Raw genomic sequence first — 25,351 nt, 5'->3', positions numbered from 1 at the left:
GTACAGGAAGTGCACTATCTGCTAAAACCAACCTCAGTGTGTTCATGGATCAGCAAAAAACTGCTTTTAACTTTGGCTTTTCTCTATGAAATGTTTTAATTCTGTATATGACTGCTCTGCTATTCTGAGATACCCAATGAATTTCTGGAATTCTCATGGCTGCCTCTGCTCCCTCCCCATCCACAGTGCCCCCCAGGTTTGTGGTCCAGCCCAGCGACCAGGATGGGATCTATGGAAAAGCCGTCATTCTCAACTGCTCTGCCGAGGGTTATCCCGTTCCCACCATCGTCTGGAAGTACTCTAAAGGTAGGATTCCCATGGTGACCACTGGGGACAGGCTAATTCTGCCCTAATTACATCCCACTCACCCCTAAATTGCTGCTTTATTCTCCAAGTTGCCAGGGAGCAGCAGGGTCCAGTAAGGGACAGATCAGCCGTGGTTTATTCCTCATAAATCACAGAGTGCTGGCCACTGGCCCACACAAGGCTGAGCTGGATGGAATTTTGCTGTGCCCTGGAGATGTGCCTGTGAGCCTGTGTCAGCTGTGGCCTCAGCAGGCAAGGGATGAAAGGGATGGCTGGGAGAGAAGAGACACAGCTTTAATTGAAACAACCTCAGCACAAGGTTCACCAGCAGCTTTTGGCTGATTTTATTTTCTCCTCTGCTTCAAAATTCATGATAGCATGGCCAATCACATCTTTTCAGCAAAGAAGGAAGGTCAGGTAGCATTAGCATAAGCAGTAATTCAGTATGAGCTTTACATAATGCTTTAACATTTTCTCCTCGTGTAACAGAGCATTAAAAGTGGCCCCACTTGACCCTCAGTAACCATAGGAAATTGAGTGCTTTTTAATTAAAATGTGCTGCCTGATAGATTGCGTCTTCTGGCCGGTTGTCTTCTGGTAGGCTTTAGCAAAAAACCCACATTCTGCAAACTCTGTACACAATCTAAATGAGTTAACTCCTTATAAAACAAAATGAGGTGCTGACGAGAAGAAATCTATGTAATCCTTCGTGTCACTTTTGGTTTTCTTAGGATCTAAGTCCAAATTGTATTTGCAGAAAAAAGGGTGAGAGAAATGTTCATGTTAAAGACTATTTGTGCTCTTATTGATAGATTATGTTTTGTTGCAAGAAGGGTGCCGAGTTCCAAATTCCATTAATCCCAGTGGTATGTGGGATTTTAATTCTGAAAAAAGGCCCAAAGGGATAATTCTGGTTTCTTCTGTTTGTGTGCTGAAGGAAGGTGCCAAGCCAAGCTAGATGAGCTGTAATTAACTGTGAGGAGATAAATAACCCATCTTGGAATGATAGAATAGTTGGATGTCCCCTTTCAGACTCATCCATGCAGATGGATGGGATAAGATTCTCTCCTGCTCAATTTGGCTGCAGTAGCAGTAAAAACACGTGTGAAGATTAAGAACGCTTTGCAAACCGCTGCACAATTTTTTTTTTTTCCTGTTTTTCCAGCAGCTGTCCTCAGGAGTATCAGCCCTTTCCTTTCTGTGAACACTAAATTGTTCCCACAATTTTTCATGTGAAGAAGCACAGGAAGTGAGTGGGCAATCAGCAGCAGGCATCTACAGTTAGTAAAGCATAAATGTGCATTCCGACTAAATCACAGGAAAAAATGGCTTGGTAAAGAAAAAAAACTGGCAAAAGGAAAAATGGACATGCATATAAAATAGGTGAAAAGTCATCAATGGCAACTGAATTTTTTTTTATGAAAACATTATCATTTTAACATTAAGTTCATAGTATTGGTCACCAGACCTTCAGTATAGCCATAAGTTCCCAAAACTCTTCTAGGGTTAGAAGTGGTTTTGATATGCATGTCTGTTCTTTTTTAATAGTCTAAATGTTGTATTCATAGGTTGTTCTAGCTCGCTATGTCACACTAAATAATTCCCCATAATATTTATTCACCTTATTTCCTTCTGGGTTGACTCAGCCAACTGTTTATAGTGATTAATGCTGACAGATATTAAATTTGTGTACAGAAAGTGGTATAAGAGAATTCCATTGAAGAAAACCAACTTTTGACTTCTCTGGAAAATCCCCTGTCCTGCTGCCAAGGCAGGTTGAAAACCCCCTTGTTACTAGAAATGTGCCTTAATATACATTTAGGGAGTCTTTAATGTTGGAGGAACGTGAGTTTGTGGTGACAGTACAGCAGGATCCTGTTTCCTGTTCCCTAAAGCACCCAGTACCTTATTTCCAAGGAAAAGTAGTTTCTTTCTTAAAACCAAATGATACAAAAATCTTTGGCTTCCTGTTTTTATGGACCTTCCATTTCTACAGTGCTACCAAAAGTGTCTGATCGGTGATCTGAGCTTTTTGTTGCTTTATTTGTTTCATTTAGGGGTTTTTGTGGATTTTTTTGGAGGGTTTTTTTTAATAGTCTCAATAAATACTGGCTTCAAACATGGGAGAACAGAGATTTTTTTGTGTCACCTGTCCATCAGCTGTAGGAGGAAACAAGAGGAACAGTCACTGATGTGGTTTTCCATGTTATCCAGGGTTTCATAAACAAGGTCCTAGAGGTCCCCTGAGTGTGCCATGTTTACTACAACAGACATCCCTCTCTGTCATAAGAAATTCATTTGCTGTTTGCATTAGGGATGCATACTGCCATGACTGTTCAGCTGTAATTGTCAATAATTCATCAGCCTCTAAATGTACAACAAATGTGCCTTTTCACCCATGAAAGGGCTGAAAGTCTTCATTTCCTCTCTCCCCCTTCCTGGTTCCTCTGCTTTGTGTCCCTTTTGCCCCTTTAATATGGGCAAATTATTGCTGCTGCTGCATTCCACAAGCCTTCCTTCTTTTCATGCAACGAATTCAGTTTGGATAAAGAACCATTCTGTTCGTCCTGCTGATGTCAAAAGCCACTTTAATTGCATGGAGCCTCTAGGAACAGGAATCTATAGCTTGTGCCTTGTTAAAAATAAATATATGAGATGCTTTTTTAACCCTTTTTTCCCGGGTTTGCCGCTTCAGGTGCCGGGGTTCCCCAGTTCCAGCCGATCGCGCTGAACGGTCGCATCCAGCTGCTGACAAACGGCTCCTTGCTGATTAAACATGTGCTGGAGGAAGACAGTGGATACTACCTCTGCAAGGTCAGCAATGATGTGGGAGCAGACGTCAGCAAGTCCATGTACCTCACTGTTAAAAGTAAGAACTGAAACGCTTCTCTGTGATCCAGATATTGCCATTGAGTGAAAAAAAACAATGAAAGGTTTTTACTGCACCCTCAGTTTGGAGGGAAGGGAAGGGGGTTGGGAGGGGAGAGGTTGGATTTGTTGGGTTTTGGTTTAATTTTGGCTTTTGGCTGCATGGTAGCACCTGGAAGTTAGGATGGTTAATAAGAACATTTGTTTGGTAGAGGAAGGAAAGAAAATTTGTACCAGGTCTGAAAGCTACCTCTGAGTCATGAAGAGAAAGTAAGAAAGTTGGCCAGGATTAAAAAAATAATAACAAAGGAGAAATACCCACAGCAATTTTCATAAATCTCAGAAGCTGAAAGCCATGTGGATTAAAAAGATACTTAATCAATTCTCAATATATCATAGGTGGAAAATACAGGTACAATTACTACAAGTAGATACCACAAGATATTACAACATACTCTTAAGATTTTATAGATACAGCCACAGTAATTATTTTGACTTGCCCAGGTAATATTCAGAAAATCCATCTAATTGCAGAAGCTCAACCTACCTTTCCAGGCACAAGAGACAAAAGCAGTCCAGTTTTCAAGTGCAAGTTGGCTTTAATTCCTTGAAACATCAACAAAGTTTAAAAAAGAGAGGAAATATACGGAAAAAAAAAAAAAAAAAGCTGTAGAGATAATATAGTTTCTCTCACAGGAGAAAAAAAAGAGACTGTTGACACATCAGCATGCCAAATGTTCCTGGATGACCTGTCAGACCAGTACTGAAGGAGGTTACCACACTATGTACTTTCATGTTTGTAGGGTTTTTGAAGATTTACAGAATGCTTTGAAGTTCTGGGATGCCAATTAGCTTGAAAAAGTTTTGCCCTTGAAAGTAAAAAGATTTTATTTTTTTTTTTTTCAGAAAGGAAGAAAAATAGAATTTATTTTCTATTGGAGAGTGCACTTTAGACAATTAATGTTTAGGCTGAAGGATGTAGTTTGTTGTTCAGAATTAATAACTAAGTTATTTTAAGTGTCAAAAATTTGCAAGCCCCAGTATCTCAGATGTCCCCTCCACTCTAATTTACCGTAGTGACTTCATCTCCTAAAAAACAACATGATGACCTCTCCAGCAAGGAAAATAACTGGACATTTTTTCTGCGGGCTGGTAGAAGTTCCAGCTTCTGAGGTTTGCAGAACTGGTCGTTTTTGGGCCAATCTTCAATAGCAGGAGCAAGGCACTGCTGCAATATCCTACCAAGAGCCAGCTTCCCTCTGCTTGGCAGCCGTGCACGCTGCCTGTCTGATCACTGCATGCAGTTTCATGTGTGATAAAAGAGCATCCCTTATCAAGTAAGAGCAGGAGCTTCCCTGGGGAGCCAGCTGCTGTTTGAATCTAATGAAAACCCCTCTGGCTCTGAGACAGGAGGGAGCAGCCTGTGCCCCTCACACACCCACGCTGACACCAGTCCAGCTCCAGCGTGGCTGCTGCAGAGAGCACTGGGAGGGTGTTGGGGTGTGAGTGGAAGGGGCAGAGTTTTAGCTTCCATCAAACACTCATTAAGGACAAGATGCTCTGGGGAGATGGGCTGCAGTTATGGCTGGATCCCCTCTTCTGGTGGTGTGCTTTTGGTTCATGATATTTACACCTGGTCAGGTGGACCGACTCCAATGTGAGGGCCTGGATTTGCTTTTGATCTCTCTTGTCATTCACTGTTTCCCTTTTCTGTGTGCTTATTCGGGATCCTTCATTCTCCCCTCGAGCCTGGCCCCTGGTCCTCAAGTCTAGTCCTCATCTAGATAAAAATCCTGGTTTTACTTCATGAAACTCATGGTATTCTTGATTAGTTGATCCTTCTCCACAAGGTCACCCTAAATGCCTTCTTTAGGCAGAGGCAGAGGGTGAGACCTGGCCCATGCAGTAGTTTCTGGGTGACAGAGCTGGTAAGTAATAAACAGCTTCCAAAACTTAAACAAGGAATAGCATTGATGAATATTTTTGTGGCTTCCTTGTGACGAATTGCTTTCCCATCTTCCTTCAGACTGTTTATGGGTTATCTAAGAGCAGTAGCTCAAATCTGATAGAAAAAGCAGAGTGGCTTAGATGGATTTGGATTTGACCATGAAATTAGACTGGCCTTCAGAAAGAAAAACATGGCAGCAGACCCTTCACTAATTCCTTCATTCACCTAATTCCTTCACTTCTCGTTCCTTGTGCCACAGATACCTCATGCATGCAGGTGCTAACCACTGATGGCATCACTGAACTTGGAAATAAACCCATCAGTGCACAGGAGACTCTTCTCTTCCACTTCTCACAGAAGTTTTTACCTACTCTGTTAGTAACACTGCTGGATAAAGTTTAACCTTTCATAGATTTTATTTAAAAATCTCTTAAATGAGCTGATGCTTTAGTCCTCCGGGATTTCCACTGTCACCTGTACCCAAACAAAAAGATTAGACTTTTGTGTTGACATTTGTTGTCTAAAGAGAGTAGGAAAATTTTGGTTCAGTAGTTCAGAAGTGGGCAGGATGAAAATTGATTTAATCTATTTCCATGACTTCCTACCTCTAAAATTTTTTCTTAGTGAAAACTCTGTTAAGCTATAAAACAGCATGGCTTGATTAAAAAAACTCTTAGTGCTAAGGGGGAAATTGTAATAATTCCAGATATACATTCATTTAGTGCCTCAGTGTTTGTTGAGTGACACCTTCATGTCAGAGAAACTGATCGAAATTCTCATTGTGAGACTGCATGAGAATGGAGTGCAAAGAAAGAGAAAAAGAAAAGAAAGATTAAAAAGAAAAGAAAGAGAAGAAAAGAAAGAGAAGAAAAGAAAGAGGCTGTAGCAATAACATCAGAAAAGTGAAAAGAGCAAGCTGCCAACATCAATGCTGAATCAGGAACCACAGTGCAGAAAATTTTCATTTAGCAGCTATTATCATTCTCCCTTTCTTTTCAAGGGATGGACATAAAAATCATGACCAGGGAATTTTTCTTTTCTTGTGAATCAAAGATAAGTAGTTCCCAAATTCCATATCCACCAAGACACACAATATTAGAAAGTTATGAGAGATCTGGAACAAGGAATCCAGTGCTGTCTTGAGAAATGACTCCTGGTGCTTGGCATGAGAAGACTTCTGAAGAATTTCTATAAAGGATAATGAGCCTTTAACATGAAGGGAGGAACTAAAATTATTTAAAGGTTGCCTGAGAGTCACAGGGGAAGAGATGATTGCTTAAAATGGACTGTCTGCCTGTCTTCCTCCAAATAAATGTCACACTTCCTAATTCCACTTTAGGGGCTATATATAATGTGATAGAGTGGTATCCTGAAGAAATTACCTCCTGCAAAGCAAGCTTGCATTAAGGCATGCATGTTCCTGTGTAAATAATCTGTTGGAGGCAACCATGTTAGCCCTGCCCCTTCTTAAATCTATCACTTCATTTCTCGACAGTGTGGAACCTAACAAGTTTTAATCTGATCATCAAAACATTTCCAACAAATCCTGTCTGCCAAGAAAACAGAATTGCTTCATTCACTTTCCCTTCAAATATGCTTCTTAGCTATTGGCACTATATGTGTTTAATACATAAACCTAAAGCTGTCAGTCAGATCCACAGCTCCTTCCAGCAGGAACATGCTAATCCCAGCAAATTCTTTTAATGCCAATTTACACCACTGAGGCTTTTTTTAAAAAAAAATTAAATTAAAAATTAAAAATTGTTGACTATGACAAGAGCAGATGGGATAACAGGAGAAGAGGCTGGTAAAACTGGTAAAACGTGGAACCTGTTCCTGCACCAGGTCGTGTTTCTGCTGCCTCTGCCTCTCTTGCAGTGCTGCTTGCCAATGTTGACCATGACCTCTTCTAGGCCAGATTTGTTTCTCACCATCTTCAGACAACTCTTGGAGCAAAGAGACCTCAATCAGACACACTACTGCAAAAGAAATAAAATAGAACATTGGTTACAGAGACAAATAAACCCAGAAGATGCTTATGGATGGAGACTGAATGGCGTGGAGCTCTTTTCTCCACTGCAAGCTAACAGTTGCTGCACCATATGGCTGAAGCACTGCAGCATTTGTTTATTGAGATGGATGGAAAACTCTGCCTGTGAAGCTTTATCCAGGCAGGATAAAGGGACAATTTCCATGTGACCAGGCAAATGAGTTTGTTCTGCTGCGACACCAGCAGCAAAGCCAGCAAGCTGTGATGGAGAACTCACTGTGCTCTGCTCACCAGGGTGCCTCTAAATGCTCATTTTAGTCTTTGGGAAAATAATTCCTTGCTGAGAGCACAGGAATGTTGAGATCTGCCCGACTGCTACTTTTGTTTGTGTATAAAAAGCCAATTTCTCATTAAAATGCATGTATCCCACAAGGTGTCAGGAAGGGTGGCATTGCCTGTTCTACATTTGCAAAGATAGATTATCCATGATATGTGGTAAAGGAAGCTTAAAATCACTGTCTCTAATACCTCCAAAAAACACTTGTAAGAAGGACAGCAATAATGCTATGTCAAATTCACCTGAGCCCAGTTATTTTGATATTTCTTAATCTTTCTTTGCTCCATTTTTCTCACAGTCCCATGGTCTGTAAGTACTATTTTCTGTGGAAAAACAAAACAAGACAAAAGCTCCCTTCTCTTTTTGTGTGCCCTGATTTCCTGTTTTTTCCTCCTGACATTCTGCCATCTTTTTTTCTTTTTTTAAAAAAAGGCTTTTTCATTTATTTGATTCTTCATCCCTATTTTGCAGTTACCTCAAGTAGGGTATACTTTTGTAAAATGGACAAATTTAGCCAAAATTGGTAAAAAAGTCTAGCTAGATAGCTTGCACGTGTCCTGAGAATGAAAGAGTGGGGAAAAGGCAAAGAAAACAAAAAAGGATTTCCTTGAATTGCAACTCCTCTCATGTCCCAGTCATTCCTTTCTACTGAGCTGGTGAGCTGCCCTTGCCCACCTTTGCCCTTGCCCTCATGACTGGCAGCTCTCTCCCTCTTTTACCACCAATTTCTTGGCAATCAGAGGTGAAAATTGTGTTAAAGATGAGATTATGAATGAACTGTCCACGTCCAAGTCAGTGGTGATGAACTTAATGCCTTTATGTTTTAATTTTGTGTCCTTGCCCATAGCAGGGCAGTCGGAACTCGATGATCTTTAAGGTCCATTCCAACCCAAACTCTTACACGATTCTATGACTCTAATGGTTTATTTTCATGAAATGCACAGTCTAAAAGATGCCGTGAGTGAATCCTGGAGCCAACAGAGATCTCCCTGGATGCAAGCGCTCCCTCTTGTTAACAAAACAGCCCATTTTTTACCTAATGAGGTCCTCCCACAACGAGAAAGGAACAGGGCTCTAAATGCTGTTTTCTGCCTCTTCAAACTGCTGGCACAGCTTTGATTTAGGGACTTGCACTTTAATCACCCATCATGTGTCATTACCCCGACAGGCGGCGGCAGCCGCCAGACACGAGCCCCAATAAATTGCGCCGAGAATCGCTGGAGCGATCCTTTGTTGATTTTCCTTTACAGCTATTCCATGGCAGATCAGCTGTCATAACAACACAGCGCCTCTGGCAACAGAGGGAAATTAAACATGAAGTATGTTCAAGGTAGCTGGTAGAAGGCTGGAATATCCCTTTTCTTCCCTGCCTTCAAATGCTCCCTGCTCCTCTGGGTAACGCCAAGCCCGTGGCAATTCTCTTGTAAGATAATTGCCAGATGTGCTGCAGCAAAAATACTCAAGTGGGTTTGTATGCAAATCTTTGCAATGCTCTCATTTAAGGAGAAAAGGAGAGGTAAGAACCTCTCTCTCTCTCTCTCTCTCTCTCTCTCTCTTTTTCTTTGTCTTTTCTTTTTATTTTTTAATAAATATTTTTTGAGCAAGAATATAGCAGCCCTTTTTCTTCTCTTCAAGTCTGGTTGCACAGCAATGTTACCAGCAGAAAGGTGAAGTGGATTTTTCTCCTACAAAGGGCACACAGACTCTGCTGTATTAACAGAATCATATTTATTGCGGTTTTTTGTTTGTTTTTTTTCCCCCCAAAATTGCTGTCTCTCTCAACTTTTTGATGCCTAAATGGTAACATTCAAAAGGGAGCATGGGTGAGGTTTGTTTTCAGAAGTTTTCTTTTTGGAGAAGTTTTCATAGTGGGTACAGATTATTGAGGCTTTCCTGAAAAATAATCAGTTTAAGAAAATAGTGATGATATAGTCTTTTCAAATGTCTTCACATCTTCATGGTTTTTAGAAAGCCTCATAAGAGGTTGGATTCAGAAGCTGCTGTTTTATTTTCTCCCTTTCTTGAACAGATGAGTACTATAAAATCTACAGATACTTTAGCATGTTCTCCTTCCTCAACATTAATATTTCTCGTGTCCTCTTAAATTATCACTTTATTTAGAGGTGTTATGTGGCTCTCAGATTGCAATGAACTCTGTGTCCAGGTTTGGCCAACTGGGGTCAGAAAACTCTGTGCCACAGAGATCATTTCAGATCAGGGCTGCAGCTCCTCCGTCTCTGAACACTGCTGAAACAAGACTTGAAAATAATATCTGATCTGCTCCTTCAGCTGAGATGGTGGTGTGGCAGGGATTGACACCAGCTAGACAGATAATCCATTCATAATAACCATCACTGAGAAAGGACAAATGTCATTTATTGTATTTGGCACGATTCTTCAAACCCTACTGTGCTCAGGTGAAATAAACGGTAATCCCAAAATGTTCTTAGTTGGGGGGAAATATTCTGCAAATTATTCTTACTGGTGGTTTAGAATCATAGAATCCTGAGCTGGAAGGGACCCACAAGGATCATCCAGTCCAAGCCCTGGCCCTGCACAGGACAGCCCAAGAGCTGCACCATGTGCTTGAGAGAGATTCTCCAAATGCTTCTTGAGCTTCTTGGCAGGCTTGGGGCCATGACCAGACTGGGAACCTGCTCAGTGCCCCAGCACGCTTTAGGGAAAGAACTTTTCCCTGATATCCAGCCTGAGTCTGCCCTGGATCAGATTCAGGCCTTTTCCTTGAGTCTTTTCGCTGTTCACAATTCCTCTGCCCAGGGCACAAGTTGTGCCTCCTGTGCAGGGGGAATTGCTGGGCTCAGCCCCTGCCCGTGGCTCTGGTGCCATTGCTGGGCCTGGAGCAGAGCCTGGGCCTGCTCTGCCCCTCCTGCACCCAGGGACAGCCAGGGATGGACAGGGACAGCCAGGGATGGACAGGGACAGCCAGGGATGGACAGGGATGGACAGGGATGGACAGGGATGGACAGGGACAGCCAGGGATGGACAGGGATGGACAGGGATGGACAGGGACAGCCAGGGATGGACAGGGATGGACAGGGATGGACAGGGACAGCCAGGGATGGACAGGGATGGACAAGGATGGACAGGGATGGACAGGAACACCCAGGGACAGCCAGGCACAGCCAGGGCTGAGGCCCCTCTCAGCTGGGGCTCCTCTCCAGGCTGAGCAGCCCCAGCTCCCTCAGCCTTTCCTGGGCACGGAGATGCTCCAGGCCCTTCCTCAGCTCCAGAAGCTCCTGTCCCTGCTGTGCTGAGGAGAGCACAATAATTACATTTGGACATTTATCCCAGAAATTCTTGTCAGAACACACTACTCTTACAGAAGAAAAATTTTTTAAAATATATTTATTTCTGATGTTTTCTTAAAATTACAGAGGGGCTCAATATCTCAGAGTCAGCTGCACAAAATAATTCTTAATACAAATAGTGTTAGGACAGTGTTCTCGAAGTTATTTACTTTTTCCTTCAATTCCTGTGGTACAGGAGTAGTGACTAATCACTAACCACAATCAACTGTTGATGTTTACTGGTTCATTGGAATCAAATGAGATTCAAATGCAGCATGGATATAGACTCACAGTTCTGATTTTTCTTGAATATTTACCTTCAGGGACATTTAATGCTTAGATTTGTATATTCACCTGGATTTTCATGCTACTAAACCTACTAATTTTTCTGAGTAATATTTTAAAATACAAATGCTGCTGTGAATACATTAGTTTCATTTGTGAGGTGGGAGTTGTTTGCAGTGTGTTTGATGGGTTTAATATTGGCTTCTGGGGGAGGAAGTGAATGCAGGATCTATTGCAGCTTATTTTTATATTTGCAATGTCATCAAAAGTTGGGTCTATGTCATGCTAACAAAGATTAATTAAACTTAAATCAAGATATCATTGTAAAGCAATATTAGGATGTAAATTACTTTAGTATGTACACATGTACAGTACACATGACTAGTTCCACTTCAAAAAAACTCTCACAGTATTTTCCTTTCCCTTTCCCTTTCCCTTTCCCTTTCCCTTTCCCTTTCCCTTTCCCTTTCCCTTTCCCTTTCCCTTTCCCTTTCCCTTTCCCTTTCCCTTTCCCTTTCCCTTTCCCTTTCCCTTTCCCTTTCCCTTTCCCTTTTCTCCTTTTTATTTTCCTTTTCCTTTTCTCCTTTTTCTTTTCCTTTACCTTTTTCCTTTTTCCTTTTCCTTTTTCCTTTTCTCCTTTTTCTTTTCCTTTTCCTTTTCTTCTTCCCAATCTCTTTTTGTCTGTGTCAGTCTTGCTAGTTTTAAGGTACATCTCATCTAGAAAGCAGTGTTGTTCCAGCAGGACAAAGCCTTAGAACTCCCCATTATTATTTTGATATGAGTTTAGGACCTGCAGAATTCTCTCTGAGCAGCCTAAATAGAGGGCAGAGTCTTAAATTATATTTCTTCTTATATATCAGCTTCTTCTGCAGGTTGAATTATTTAGTCACTGTCTTTTTCAGTAAAAAGCCTAAATTTCAAAAGGTTATTCATTCTTTTTTAAATTATTGAATGTTGTCACAGGACCTGCATCATAATTCTTTATAGTTTTTATTTTGTTTATTTATTTATTAATATTGTTTATCCTTATCTTTAATTTGAAGAATAGAAAACCTAAACTGAGTTGTAACAAAAATAGCAATAACTATTTCACAATATCTGAATATGTGGTATATAAACTACATTTGAGTATCAAGTGACATCAAGAGTCAGCTACATTTTCCTGTATACTTCTCCTGCAAAAGAAAATTGTAAGAAAGGTAGTTTATATGCAAATATTTAATGCTTTGGATAAGAGTTTATATCTTTAAAAAAATAATATAACATGCCACTATTAGCCAAAGATGATCTCTTACAGCTGCTTCCATGATTGCAACTTTAAGCTTTTTTTTTTTAAGGAAAGCAATTTTGCCTTTTTTTTTTCTTTTTTTTTTGGTAGCATTTTCTTTTCATCCTCAAAACAGTTTTTCAGAAATTGTGCAGTGGATTTGTTCACATCCCTCTGTGAAAATCCTACAGTGGTGCTCAGTGTGAGCACAGAGTCTGTGACAATCAACATAAACAAAAATTACATTTATATCACAAAAGGAATAGAAATGCAAGGTAGGAAGAGGAGCTGCCTGCAAGCTGGAGATGCTGCACTCAAGGCAATTTAAGGCAGTGCTTCCCACCCCTCTTCCTGCCGTGCATGTCAGGTGCAATCAGAAGAAAGGATTTGCAAATGCAGATTTTTTTATCTTTCAGCAATCTGTTTGCTTTGTGGGAAACAGATTTCCTTCACCCCATCACCCTCCCTGACCCCTGGGATTCACCCAGAGCATCAGCATGTGAGCTCCCATCCCACTGCACGTTCAAATATTTGTAGGGTACGTGATGCTTGAACAAATCTGAATATGTTGCTTTTCTCTTTCTTGAGAAAAAAGAAAATAAGAAAAAGGAAGTGTCCACTTCTGGCCACAGCAATTGATTTCTGAGTGTCTTCACAGTATAGATAACTAAAGAAGCATGGCTCCATTTTTAGATAAATCTTATTAGAATCCTGCAGGGCTGAGGAATGAATCGATTTGGTCTGTCAAACCAGGAGATAATGAAAGAATGAGCTCTTACTGTTGGCCTAATTACTTATGATTAATCTAACCCCATCCATTTTTTTTAACTGTCTCCATTAGGCCACAGAATAATTACTCTTACATCCAATTTTTGTTTTCTTTTCCAATTATGAGTTGGAATATTTGATCATGTAGGAACTGTGTTGTCCAGGCAGTTAGGTGTCTTTGTGACAATAATTTTAGATTCTCTATCATCAATTATTTGGTGTTTAATTTCCACCTGAACAAATTCCTGACCAGGCAAAGCAATGTTTTGTAATTTTGTGGACATAGGTGTGCACAGCACCAAATTCAGAAAGGAGAAACAATCCTTCAGGAAGGGAATAAATTTTAAAGCTCCAACCACTATTCTTGACTTGTGAAAGAGGTTTTTCCTTTAAAATTCCCTTGGACAAGGTGATGTGTTCTCAGGTGATGGTGGGAGTGGCCCAGGGTGTGCAGGGATTGGCAGTGACACTTAAACTCCCTGCTTTTACAAATGAAACTTTTGCTAAAAATTTTCTAATGATAAATGATAAAAATACCATTTTGCAAAAAATGCTATTAGGCTGTAAAAGATCTCTTGCTGTGTTTGATCTATGGAAATGAAAGGCCTCAATTACCAATATTTCTGTGTCCATGTGAATGAATGTGTGGCCACTCCCAACACAGAAATACGGAATTATGGAATGACTTGGATTCTGGGGATGATTCAGTGAAATTTAACCCCTAAAGTTATATCAACCTAAAAAACTGCATCTTAAATACTTTGCTCTTACAGCCATTTTTTAATCAGAGCCCTGCTTTATAGAAGGAGTCTGCACAGTTGTCTGTCATGTAATCAGTGGTGTGTTGAAGGATGCTTAGCAAAGGGGATGGCTATTTAGGAAATTAAACCAAGGTTGCTTAGATCTGGTTTAGGTTTGGGAGTTCTGCTGTTGTTGTCTTCAAATTTGGCTTAAACTTTTAAGAAAAAGTCCTCCAGCAAAAGTTTTAATCCTTTGGGAATGAATGGTAAAGCAGCAGCTGATGTCAAATGCCTGGCTTTCCATCAGCACTGCAAGTTCTCTCAGTTCTGTTTCCCCATCCTGAACTTTTCTCATGTTAAAATAAATTAAAATCACATCATCAGTGGCCTAACAGGAACATTTTTCTACCAATAGACATGCCATATTGATAGATAAGCAGCTGAGAAACAATCCTGTCCTCTTGCTTCCATTTCTTTCCTTGCAAAGGGCAAAGGATTCAAGGAATCTAATGTCATTTCTGAAAGTGAGATGGTATAAACTTGTGATCCAAAAATCAGAAAGAGACAGAAAATGGAACTATTGCATAAATCCATTTTGCTGCAAATCATCACAGCAGAAGAAAGAGCATCTGCCAGATGATTATTTTTCCTGGCTTTTAATTACTAGCCATTGATTTGGGTAATTGCCCACATGTACACACACAATAGTGCAGCAAGATCTCACTTCTGCAGTCTTATCTCAAAGCTGGCTTTTAAAATGAGTGCCTATTGCTGTAAGTGCTCTGCAAGAAAGCAGCAATATGCCCTGGTTTTGTCTCTACTTTGCAATGCAACCTAAATGTTGCATTTACAACTGGAACAAGCTGGCTTTTTGCCACGCACTTACAGCCATAAACCCACACTCTGAGCAAGGCAAATCTCCTGCTATCAGATTTTTAAGTGGTGACTTGCCGAGCTGGAATAAGGGAGAACAGATTTTCCATAAGTGGTTGCATATTGTTGTGGAAAATCCAATTACCACTTGCTAAATGCCCAGGTCTGAGATTTAAATAAGAGCTAAATGAAGTGCCTGGCTTTTAAGGAAAATGGGAATGCACCTGAACAGTGAGGAAGACCATTTCAGGAGAGCACAGTAATCCCTGGGTGCCCTCAGGAGTTTTTGCTGATTCCCTGTAGCAGCTATGGTTGTTCCCAGTCCTATTTCAGGGAACTCCCCAGTGAAGAGACTCCTGTGAATGAGGACTTGTGAGTTTTATTTGCATATATAATGAAAATAATGCATTGCACAGAGGTGCTAGCTCTCTCCCTTTGGGCTCTTAAACCTTTCAGTGTGGAAGACCTCCCAAAACTGCTTCAAGAGGTATTCAAAAACTGAGAAAGAAGAGAACAGCCTGGCCAGAAGGAAAAGGCTGGCACAAGCACTATTTAGCTTGGATAGGATGGCTTTTTCCTTATCTATGATCTGCTTTTACTCCCTGTTACCTGCTTATTTCACCTGTCAAGGTCCAAGAGCAGAATAAACCAGCCTCTCTTCTGAATGAGGGGGCTCAAATGTACAAACCAGGGGCTTGGCAGCTGCTGGCCTGTGCTGGGTGTCCCAGTGTCTGCTGAGCCTGGGGGATAGGCAGAGTAATTACCTGACAATTAAAGAGGTTCAATTTCCTCTCATTTGCTGTAGGGTTTGTAGGCCTGAGCAGTTCCCAATGTCTTGCTGACAACCAGCAGGCCCTTCAGATGTTACAAATGTGGTTTTTTAATATAAATATACACATGTAATCTGCTGCATTTCCCAAGAAGTTCCTTAGATCTTGTCCATATTCAAGATTCCTTTTTCCTTTGCTGATTATTCCAGCTTATTCCAATGGCATCATGGCTTAGATGTATAACTATAAACTTCTCACATGGACACTGTTTCTGGAGCAAGAGTTGACTTTTCGCAGCTTAGTTACAATTACTTCCAAAAGCAGGAGACAGGAGAACAGAGAGATGAAGCCCAAAACATAAACCTGAAGCAAAATTTTGCTTCACCTCTTGAGTTAGAGCGAGCTGAACCTGAGAAATGCAGGATCTTGGAAGCACCAGGGATTTAACTTGGGGCCATCCAGGGATATTTTAGCTCAGAATGCACAGGAGTTTGAGTGCTTTTAAGGGATCTGTCACACACTCCCAGCTTGCTTACACCAAGGCAGCTCAGCCTGACAGTGCATTTTCCTATTTCTCATGCACAGTGATATAAAATAACCCAGGGAAGTGTTTCAAAGATGCTGAAATGTGAGTGAACTTGAGGAGCTCCACTCTCATATGAGCATAAATTGCTTTCATACCCAGAAAAGGGGAAGTCAGAATATAGCAAGTGTTATCAACCATCCAACTGGCTTGAGTCAAGGGTATCTGCACTCCTTTTTGTCTCTCCCCATAAAACAAGTGGGTTTTTTTCCCTTCCCTTCCCTTCCCTTCCCTTCCCTTCCCTTCCCTTCCCTTCCCTTCCCTTCCCTTCCCTTCCCTTCCCTTCCCTTCCCTTCCCTTCCCTTCCCTTCCCTTCCCTTCCCTTCCCTTCCCTTCCCTTCCCTTCCCTTCCCTTCCCTTCCCTTCCCTTCCCTTCCCTTCCCTTCCCTTCCCTTCCCTTCCCTTCCCTTCCCTTCCCTTCCCTTCCCTTCCCTTCCCTTCCCTTCCCTTCCCTTCCCTTCCCTTCCCTTCCCTTCCCTTCCCTTCCCTTCCCTTCCCTTCCCTTCCCTGTAAAATGCTCTAATTTACTATTCCTGAAATTATTGCTCTAATTTACTATTCCTGAAATTCTGACTTTGCTTTTCTTGACTTTTAAAATATTTTGTAGCTTGCATCATGAAAATACATGTTGTTATTTTATTTACTTTAACTAAAAAAAAAAATCTACTGCACCCTGAATTAGACGCAGTGATGATTATTCTGGAGGTGAAATGTGAGAAGGGCTACTAAGTACACCCATGTTTAGTGTTTCAAGCCTCAGAGCAAAGTTAATGGTGCATATAAATAATTATTTGTGCAATATACTCATAACCCATATGGTCACTCTACGGAAATTCTATGTGAAGTCACAGAGATTGCCTTTGCAGGGTTCTGAAACAGCTGGACAGGAGGGGTGTGCTTGGGTCCTCTGGACTGCTGTCCACAGAGAGAAGGAACAAACAGGATGCAGCAGCATCTCTTAAAAAAACCCACTTTGATGATTTTGTTTTGATAATATCCCACCACCTCTCTTCTGGAAACATCTGGAGTGCATCTTTGAACCCCATCCAGAATTTAGGCTTTGGGAGGAGCAGCTCAGCTCATGGTTCCCTGGCTCCCTCCTGCCCTGCTTTCATCTTTCTGGAGGATCCAGCATGATCCATCTTTCATCAGTTGCAGATTTTCTGCACAACAAAGACCATTTTCAAACATCTTCCCAGGGATCCAGTCTCATCATAATTTCTCTAGACACATTGTAGGCAGCTTTCCTGAGGACTCTATCTGTGGCAGGTTGGAAATTTCATTTACCCACGGCTATTTTTGTGTGGCTGCTCCTGCATGCAAATATCTCTGTGAAAATGTTTTCCATTCCCAAACAGAACCTTCTGAAAATCCGAGTAACACAAAAATATCTACGTGCAATTTGTGTTGCCTCAAGGGAGAGGAGTGGATTATCAGGCTTGAAAGCAAATTTTGGCAGTCTGAATATATATTTTTTTCTTGGGAAGCTCTATGCAGTGAGAATTGAGATTGTGGTGACATTACACCTAAAGCATGGCAGGACTTGTATCAGGACACTGAACCATCAAATAAATTGGCAAAAATATGATGGCAAAAATCTGTGAGAAAGCAGAGAGGGACAATTCATCAGGAACTGGAGTGACAGGACAAGGGGGAATGGGTACAAACTGGAAAAGGGGAATAACAGCTTAGATATGAGAGCAAAATTTTTTACTGTGAGCTTGGTGAGGCCCTGGCACAGGGTGGCCAGAGAAGCTGCCCCTGAATCCCTGGCAGTGCCCAAGGCCAGGCTGGACATTGGGAGCAGCTGGGACAGTGGGAGGTGTCCCTGCCATGGCAGGGCTGGCACTGGATGATCTTTAAGGTCCCTTCCAACAAAACCACTCTGTGATTCTGTGATTCTTACATAAAAAATGCTTCACTTATCTGAGCTGCCTTTGTGACAGTCTGCTTTCTATGCAGACAAGGATGCAAGGAGAGTGTTTTCTGTCTTGGAGCTGCAGGAGCAGGAGGGGACAGCCTGAGCTGCAGAGGTTTGCTCTCCACGTCTCCAGCCCCATTATTTCACTGTGCACACTGATGAACTGTAATTGTTTCCTGGCTCCCGTTGGTAGGAGATCGGGTGACAAAGGGGTTTGGAGCACTGCTAGGTTCCTGTTTCTCTCACTGATCTCTATTAGAACAATCATTATGATAATGATTCTAATCCAAGCTTCTGTAATATAACTGAGAAATAAATGCTTCTTGGTTAATATGCCTCAATTAACGGGTCACCCAGCATAGCTGCAGCAGGTTGCAAGTAAGTAGCTTTCAGGATCTGAGCCCAAATGATTATAGGTTTTCTTTCCCTTTTTAGATGAAATGGATTCATAAGCCTTACTCAAATGAATCGCTCTTGTAGTCATTAATTATAGTATACACATGTTAATGACATCATTATCAGGAGATAACATAATGTCCCAAGGACCACGTGCTACAGTTGTTTCCTGTGCAAACAATTGTGCTTGATAACACAGCCTGTCACAAAATGTCAAAAGAAACCACATGGTGTTTCAAAATGATTGTGAAATTATCATGTGTCACAGCTATGTGTATCATAAAAAATACCACCACGACAGAATTTTTCATTAGCTCTTGAGGGATACTGAAGAGAACAAATAATTAATATCTTGAACATCTCAAGTGCAGCACATAATGCAGCACTGAACTGTTTAAAGCATATCCTGTGACTGAATTAAAGTGCATTAGTCATGAATTCAGGATATGCACAGTAATAGGCAATATAAAGCACCTTGGGAGATTTTATTTTCTCTTATTTATCAAAAATAGACAGAAAGGAATTACTCCTTCTAATATCTTACAGTTTACTTCTTTAGCACCTCCCTTTCAGCTTGAGTGAGGATTTCGTATTAAGACTGTAAGAAACTTGCCAGTCTAACTCTTATTTTAGCAAATTAAATCCTGCTCAAGTTAAAGTCAGAGCCAAAGTTCCTCAAGGCCTCTGTGGGAACAGAATTTCAATCCCAAGGCCTCTTTTGAGAAATCTCATTTTCATCCTTTCCATGATGCAGCAAAAATTTCAAGCCCCTGGGCAGCCTGTGGGTTTTGCTGCAGACAGAATAGCAGAGCTAAGTCAGAGTTCAGGACTGAACTCCCCCTTTTTGCCATCCATGGATTTTGGCAGCGTTACCATCTTCTGCAGTTTTCCTCCTGAACTCCGTGGATTTTCCTCCTCAACTCAAGTGGTGATTTATTGGGCAATATATTTTTTGTTTTCCTGTTTTTCTTTCACCACCGAACTGCAAAACATAATTATTCTCCTGCTGGAAGGAAGCTGTGCAAAATCATTGCCCAGAGCCACGGGGTTCTGCAGGCACAGAAAGGTGGAACAGTTCTCCCCAGGACAGCAAAGGCTGCTTCTAACAGAGATGCCAGAAGTTTTCCTCCTCCAGGGCTGTCTCCTCTGTAGGGTTATGTGGGACCTGCTGGCAAACAGCTCCCTCAAAGACCCATCAACACCCTCACCTCCAGAGCTGTGCTTTGGGGAACCCACAAGACTCTGTTTCCAGATGCTCTGATGGTAACTATAATACTGCTTTAGTCATGCAGCAATTAGCAATTTAGTAATTAGCCATCAGCAGCACTGCAGACAAAGGGAGATAGCCAAACTTTTCTCCATCAAGAGTTTGTCCCTGTGCCCTGCTCAGGTGAGACCCCAGCCCTGGGGCCAGCCCAGGGAGCAGCTGGAGCTGCTGGAGAGAGCCCAGAGGAGGCTCCAGGATGAGCAGAGGGATGGAGCAGCTCTGCTGGCAGCAAAGGCTGGCCCAGCTGCCATTGTTCAGCCTGGCCAGGAGAAGCTTTGGGCTGAGCTCAGGGTGGCCTTGCAGGGCCTGAAGGAGCCCCAGGAAAGCTGCAGAGAGACAATTGCCAAGGGCTGCAGGGCCAGGAGCCAGTCTGTAAAGGAACATCTTAGTTTACATGTTTGGACTTTGTGGTTCTAAGTGATCCCAAAGGAGAAAGAGAAAACCATCTCAGAGGCTGATTTTGAATTATATCTTTCCTTACCAGTAATAATGGCATGGGAATTCTTGACAGATGACTTGGTTTTACATTTCCAGAGAGGACTCAGTAAGATTAAATAAGGATTCAGATGCCTCTCTTTCTTCACCTGGAGTTCCAAACCTTCCAGTGCTCCCTACACAAGTCATTACTCAGGTTTACAGTGTTGCAGTTACCAGCTCGCTCAGCCCTGGAACACACAATAATAAATTACCAGTGACCCTTTTTTCACCTCTTTGCCTTAAATTCCCATTCCTGCAAAGAACACCACCCAATTAAACACCACAACAGGGGCTTTCTCAGGCAGGAGGGGGAGATGCCTCCTGACATTACCAGAATTTATTCTGGCAAAATCTGAGGCAAGGAAGAGCCTGGAGGCAGAGGTAGAAGAGACCAGTGAGATTTATGAGAGACTGGCAGAGCTGGCAATAGAAATTGGAAGAGTTACTGGAGCTGCCAGCAACTTTGCAATCTTCAGGACAGAAAATCAAAGGATTATTATTTGTTAGCAGCAGTATTAAAAATGTATTTAACTGACAGAGGGCTGAGAAGGCTTTTCCTTTCTTCAGCGCTGCAGATTTGGTTGCATTTATATATATATATATATATATATATAAACATTTTTTTACAGTTCACCAGAGCTCAGCTTCTTAATGAGCTGTTCTTTTTAATACCAATTCTGGGCACTCTGTTGATGCTGCTCATACAGAGCAACTGAATCAAGAACAGAGCATAAATACAGGGGCATTTCAGGAACTACACACTTTAAGATGCTTCCAAGTTATCCTTGGAAAATCTTTGTGAAGTATGAGTTTAAATAAATGAAATTACCCCAAAAGACAGCGAACATACCCCACATATTATCTGAGGAATGATTTACTGTGGAGACAATCAGGGCATATTTTTAGGAAGACTTCTATAGCATTCAGGGATGTTCAGCAACTCTGCAAAGTCACTTAAACACTTAAAAATAAGTGAAGGAACACAACATCTGTCAAAGAAGGTGGGAGGTAACAGTCTAGAAATCCTTAATTTTGACACAGAAAAAGTGTAAAATGAGAATATCCAACGTTGCATTCATCAAGGACTAGTGAAAGGATTTCTTTTCCTTTCATTTACAATTTTCTAGCCCAGTGCATCATCAAAAATAAGGCAAAAATAGAAGTAGCATCATTCACCAACTTCATAACCTTGAGTACCGTGTAGTCCCCCCACTAAAGAACTTCTCCTGTGGGGAAACATTTGTGTAATTAAACAATATCACATCAAACATGATCACAAAAGTCTCGCTGGAGATGTCTCAAGATACTGAAATTTTGGATGCTTGAATTTGCAATTTAAATCTTCTTTTCTTAAAATCCACAGAAATTAATCCAGAGGAGACACCTTATTGTTATATATATATATATATATATATATATTGTTATATATATATATATATATATATATATATATATATATATATATATATTTCTATATATACATATAAATATATTTATATTTATATATATATATATATATATAAATATATATATATATTTATTTTTTTTTCTTCATAAGGCAACCAGTAGATGAGAGATTTAATTGGAGGTATTTTCCAACCTAGATGATTGTGATGCAGTAGAGCCTCAGTAGTTACTCCTGAAAATAGACTTCTGTAATTCAAATTGCAGGATTCCATACCAAAGGGAGATGGAACAAACTCTTTTAGACAATTCTTGCATCTGGAAACTCAGACAGAGCATTTGAGCAGTCCCCTATTTTCCTTCCTAGGAACTGAGAGGGCAAAACCTGATGTCCACATCATCAGGAGTGAAGTTGCTCAATGTTATCAGTGACCCTTTTATTGGAGGGAAAAGAAGGAAAAGAAAACAAATTGGGCTGGAGAAACTGCTTTTTTCACCCTTTTCTTTGCACAAGTGGTTGAAATGCTGGGAATTTGTCCCAGTTTGGAGTTGTAGTTGCAGCTGCTTTGACAGTGGCAGCATCTTCCTTTTTAGAACATTCATATCCAGTTATTAGTTTGGCATCCTGCTGATACTGTTATTACTTCGATTTATCTTACTGGTAAGGAAAGTTTAAAAGTCACATCATTTTCCAGCGTTTTTCCACTGTGAATTCCCAGTGAAACTCTGTAGGACAAAGGTGCAGCACTTCAACAACGAGAGATTTTTCATGCTAAATTCCAAAGGACAGACAGATTTTCCATCACTCAGGAGAGAGCAGAAACACAGGAGCTTCTCAAGATTGAATCTCAGGATGATTTTTTCCCAAATCTTAGGTAATATGATCAATTTTTCACTGCAGCTAGAGAAAAGGGGTTGATTAGAGGAGTTGTTTGCAAAGGAGGAGCAGCGTGGATGTACAACACGAGACCATCCTGCCCATCACTCCTGCACTCTCTTTTTAGCAAAAAAACACAAGAAATGGTGAAACTCATTAAATAAGAAGCTGACTAGAAGATAACTCTAAGTGAAAACTTTGCTTCATGATGAATAAGGAAGTTTCTACCTTTGCTTCAGTACCACAGCCTTCTGTTTTATATTTCATTTGTCAAAACTATTCCTTCAGTTCCTCAGAGAATTAAAATTTGGGAATGTATTTGCAGGTGACCACCAGGAAATCTGTGTCACTTAGAGTGATTTCAGCTTGCATGAATTTGGATGGTTTTGCCAGTATTATTTGGCTGAAAAAAAAGGACTCAGTTTTGAGACTTCTCATCAGTTTTCATAGCTTTTTCTTTTTTCCTTTTCTGCCAAAATATGCATTTTTAGAGATGTTTTGAGCATGTTGGTTTGATTTTTGAATGCTGAGCTAATAAAGCCTTCTCAGAAACACCTTTTGTCACAGACCACATTCTCATAAAAAAAGTTTTGGTTTAAAGAAATTATCTGTTCTCTAAATATAAAATAACTTACAGTTCAAAGCCTCAACAGGATTGGTTCTAAAAACCTTTCTACCAACTTATAAGAAACTCTAAAATGTATCATAAAAAAAGCAATAAAATTTGAACATAAAATCCCCCTGGGGATGTGACTATTAAGGCTGTTATGGAGTGTAAAAACTCACACTATACCTTTGTCATTATTCTTTTTATAATGAAATATAATTTAAAACGCTCAAAAAACAAAACCCAGAATGACCAAATTAGCCCTTAAACCTCTTGGATTTCCTAAGGCCAAATGAAGATAATTTAATAATTGAGGTACAAAGCTTAGATCTAAGCACAGATTTTGTGTTTGTGTGTTTCAAGAATCTGATTAATAAAGAACCACTTGACAATGTGACAAAAACAAAAAATCAGAGATGCATTTTCATATTGCCCTTGTAACCAGAAGCTTCATTTATCACACTCAGCATTTGTCATCTACAATATGTCAAACCTTGCTTGGAAACACAACTTTCTTCTTCCATTTCTGGTGGTTACATTATCAGCAGTGCCATTTTGGCCTCTGCTTTTGGGCACATGGAAGAATGGGAGTTCCTATTCCCTTAAAACACAATTTAAGGGGGGAAAAAGAATTATAAACCAAGTCCTTTGAACTCCTTGTAACGTGGGAAAGGACCGTGGAGGAAAGTGACCCCCAGCCCTGTGCCACACTCTGTCCAGGAGATGGATGGCTATAATTTACTCCTGCCTCAAACACAAGTATTTATGGTGCCTCCCCTTGGCTGAGGGGTAAAAATGGTCTCCAGAGAAACAGACACATTTCTTTTTAAGAGCATATTGAAAAGAGGGATGAGTGGGGCAGCTGAAAGTCAAGGGAAGGAGACAATGAGGGTAGCTTTGTCCTTTTTTTTTTCCCCCAGGTAATAAAATAATTCTCCTTGTTTGCCTTTGTGTAAAATATTTAGTATTTTTTTTCCTGTTTTTTTTTTTTTACTCACTCACACACATGTGCCTGTGCATGTGCAGGCACAAAAACATCTTGACCTAAGTTATAGAGGTGATAAATCTCCTGTGCAGCAAAGTACTGTCAACATCAGCACTGTAAAATTTAGCTTTAAAACTCCTTTTCAGCTGTTCTCTGGCTCACAGCTGGATGAGCACATTGGCAGCTCTGAATGAGATAAAATAACTATAATCCAGGTTCAAATTAGGGTCCTCTTCCTCTGGCCTCAGACGTTTGGGCTCTGGAGCCAAATTATCAGCCACTGCTTTTGTCTGCAAGTGTTAACAATTCAGTGAAACAATCCCAAAATACTCAGCACATAAGGCCTAGAATTCAGATTTCATAAAACACTGCAATGGCACAATAACAAAGAATGTAAAAATCACAACAAATTCCTAAGGAAGGTTCCTAATTTTAGATTTCATAAAAGTGAGACTTGCCCTTTCTGATTTTTTTTTTATGGGTGATTGTGTCTCAAAAAGTATTACCTTTAATATCTTTATGAATATTGTGCTTCTCTAAGCCCTCTTTGTTTCCCTTTGCTAGTAATTCCCTCTTTCCATGAGACAGGTATTAATAAATGGTTAAATACACCAGTTACCCATCAGCTTTTCCTAGGCTCTGCAGCCTTTAGGATGGTTCCCCACTCTTCTTGAAATTTTCTGCTTTTATTGAGATTTGCTTCCCCTCTAGAAACTCGTGGTCTGCTGAGCAGTAAGAGTAGAAACCAGATTATATAGAGGAAAAGAAAAAAAAAGATTGAGAATTAGGGTTTTGCTTTTGCAGAAACAAGCAGACCAAGGTGATCAGACTATTCCCCAAATGGTCTCTCTAAAAAGAGGGAGAATTTTTACTGGATAAACCAGATAAAATTAAAATAAATATATTCAGAGCTTTTTATTAGGATCTTATTCTCCCTCGTCTAATCTCCTTTCCTGTCTCTCCTGGGTTTGTAGCATTTATTAACATTCTGAATCTCTTTAGTTGAGAGAATTTGGAGTTTGAGATCACACATTTTCATTTGATTTCCTTGACTTTAAGCTGGACTTCTGAAGGATGGTTGCAAAAGTCTGCTCAGCTCACCCTGATGTCCTTTCATCATCAACAAGAAGGTGTTTGTCATCTTTAAGATCAGTGACCCTCTGGAATGCCTTTTTTTGTCTCCTCAATGTCCACTACAGAAATAGTCCTTAATTTTTAGCCACCTCAAGACCAGTTGTGGTGAGGCACTGATGGGTTTCATGACCATGCTTGACCCCTGTGTCCAGGTGAATGCTTTAAAATATTCACCCAATGCAACAACACCTCTCTGTCGGTGTAAATATACAGAATATATATATATTAATCTCAGTTATG

The 25,351-nt window shown here is 40.6% G+C and overlaps 1 protein-coding gene across 1 annotated transcript in view; it reads left to right on the top strand.

The window, feature by feature from the left end:
* Positions 1-25,351, top strand: part of DSCAM (DS cell adhesion molecule) — a 437,468-nt gene that overhangs the window by 290,951 nt on the left and 121,166 nt on the right. Inside the window, exons 10-11 of the mRNA XM_023926681.2 lie at positions 187-306; positions 3,002-3,175. Of these exons, the coding sequence (XP_023782449.2) occupies positions 187-306; positions 3,002-3,175 (294 nt within the window). The remainder of the gene's footprint in view (positions 1-186; positions 307-3,001; positions 3,176-25,351) is intronic.

Source organism: Cyanistes caeruleus, chromosome 3, assembly GCF_971803275.1.
Source record: "Cyanistes caeruleus chromosome 3, bCyaCae1.hap1.1, whole genome shotgun sequence".
Taxonomy (NCBI): domain Eukaryota; kingdom Metazoa; phylum Chordata; class Aves; order Passeriformes; family Paridae; genus Cyanistes; species Cyanistes caeruleus.
This window is presented reverse-complemented; position numbering and strand designations above follow the sequence as displayed.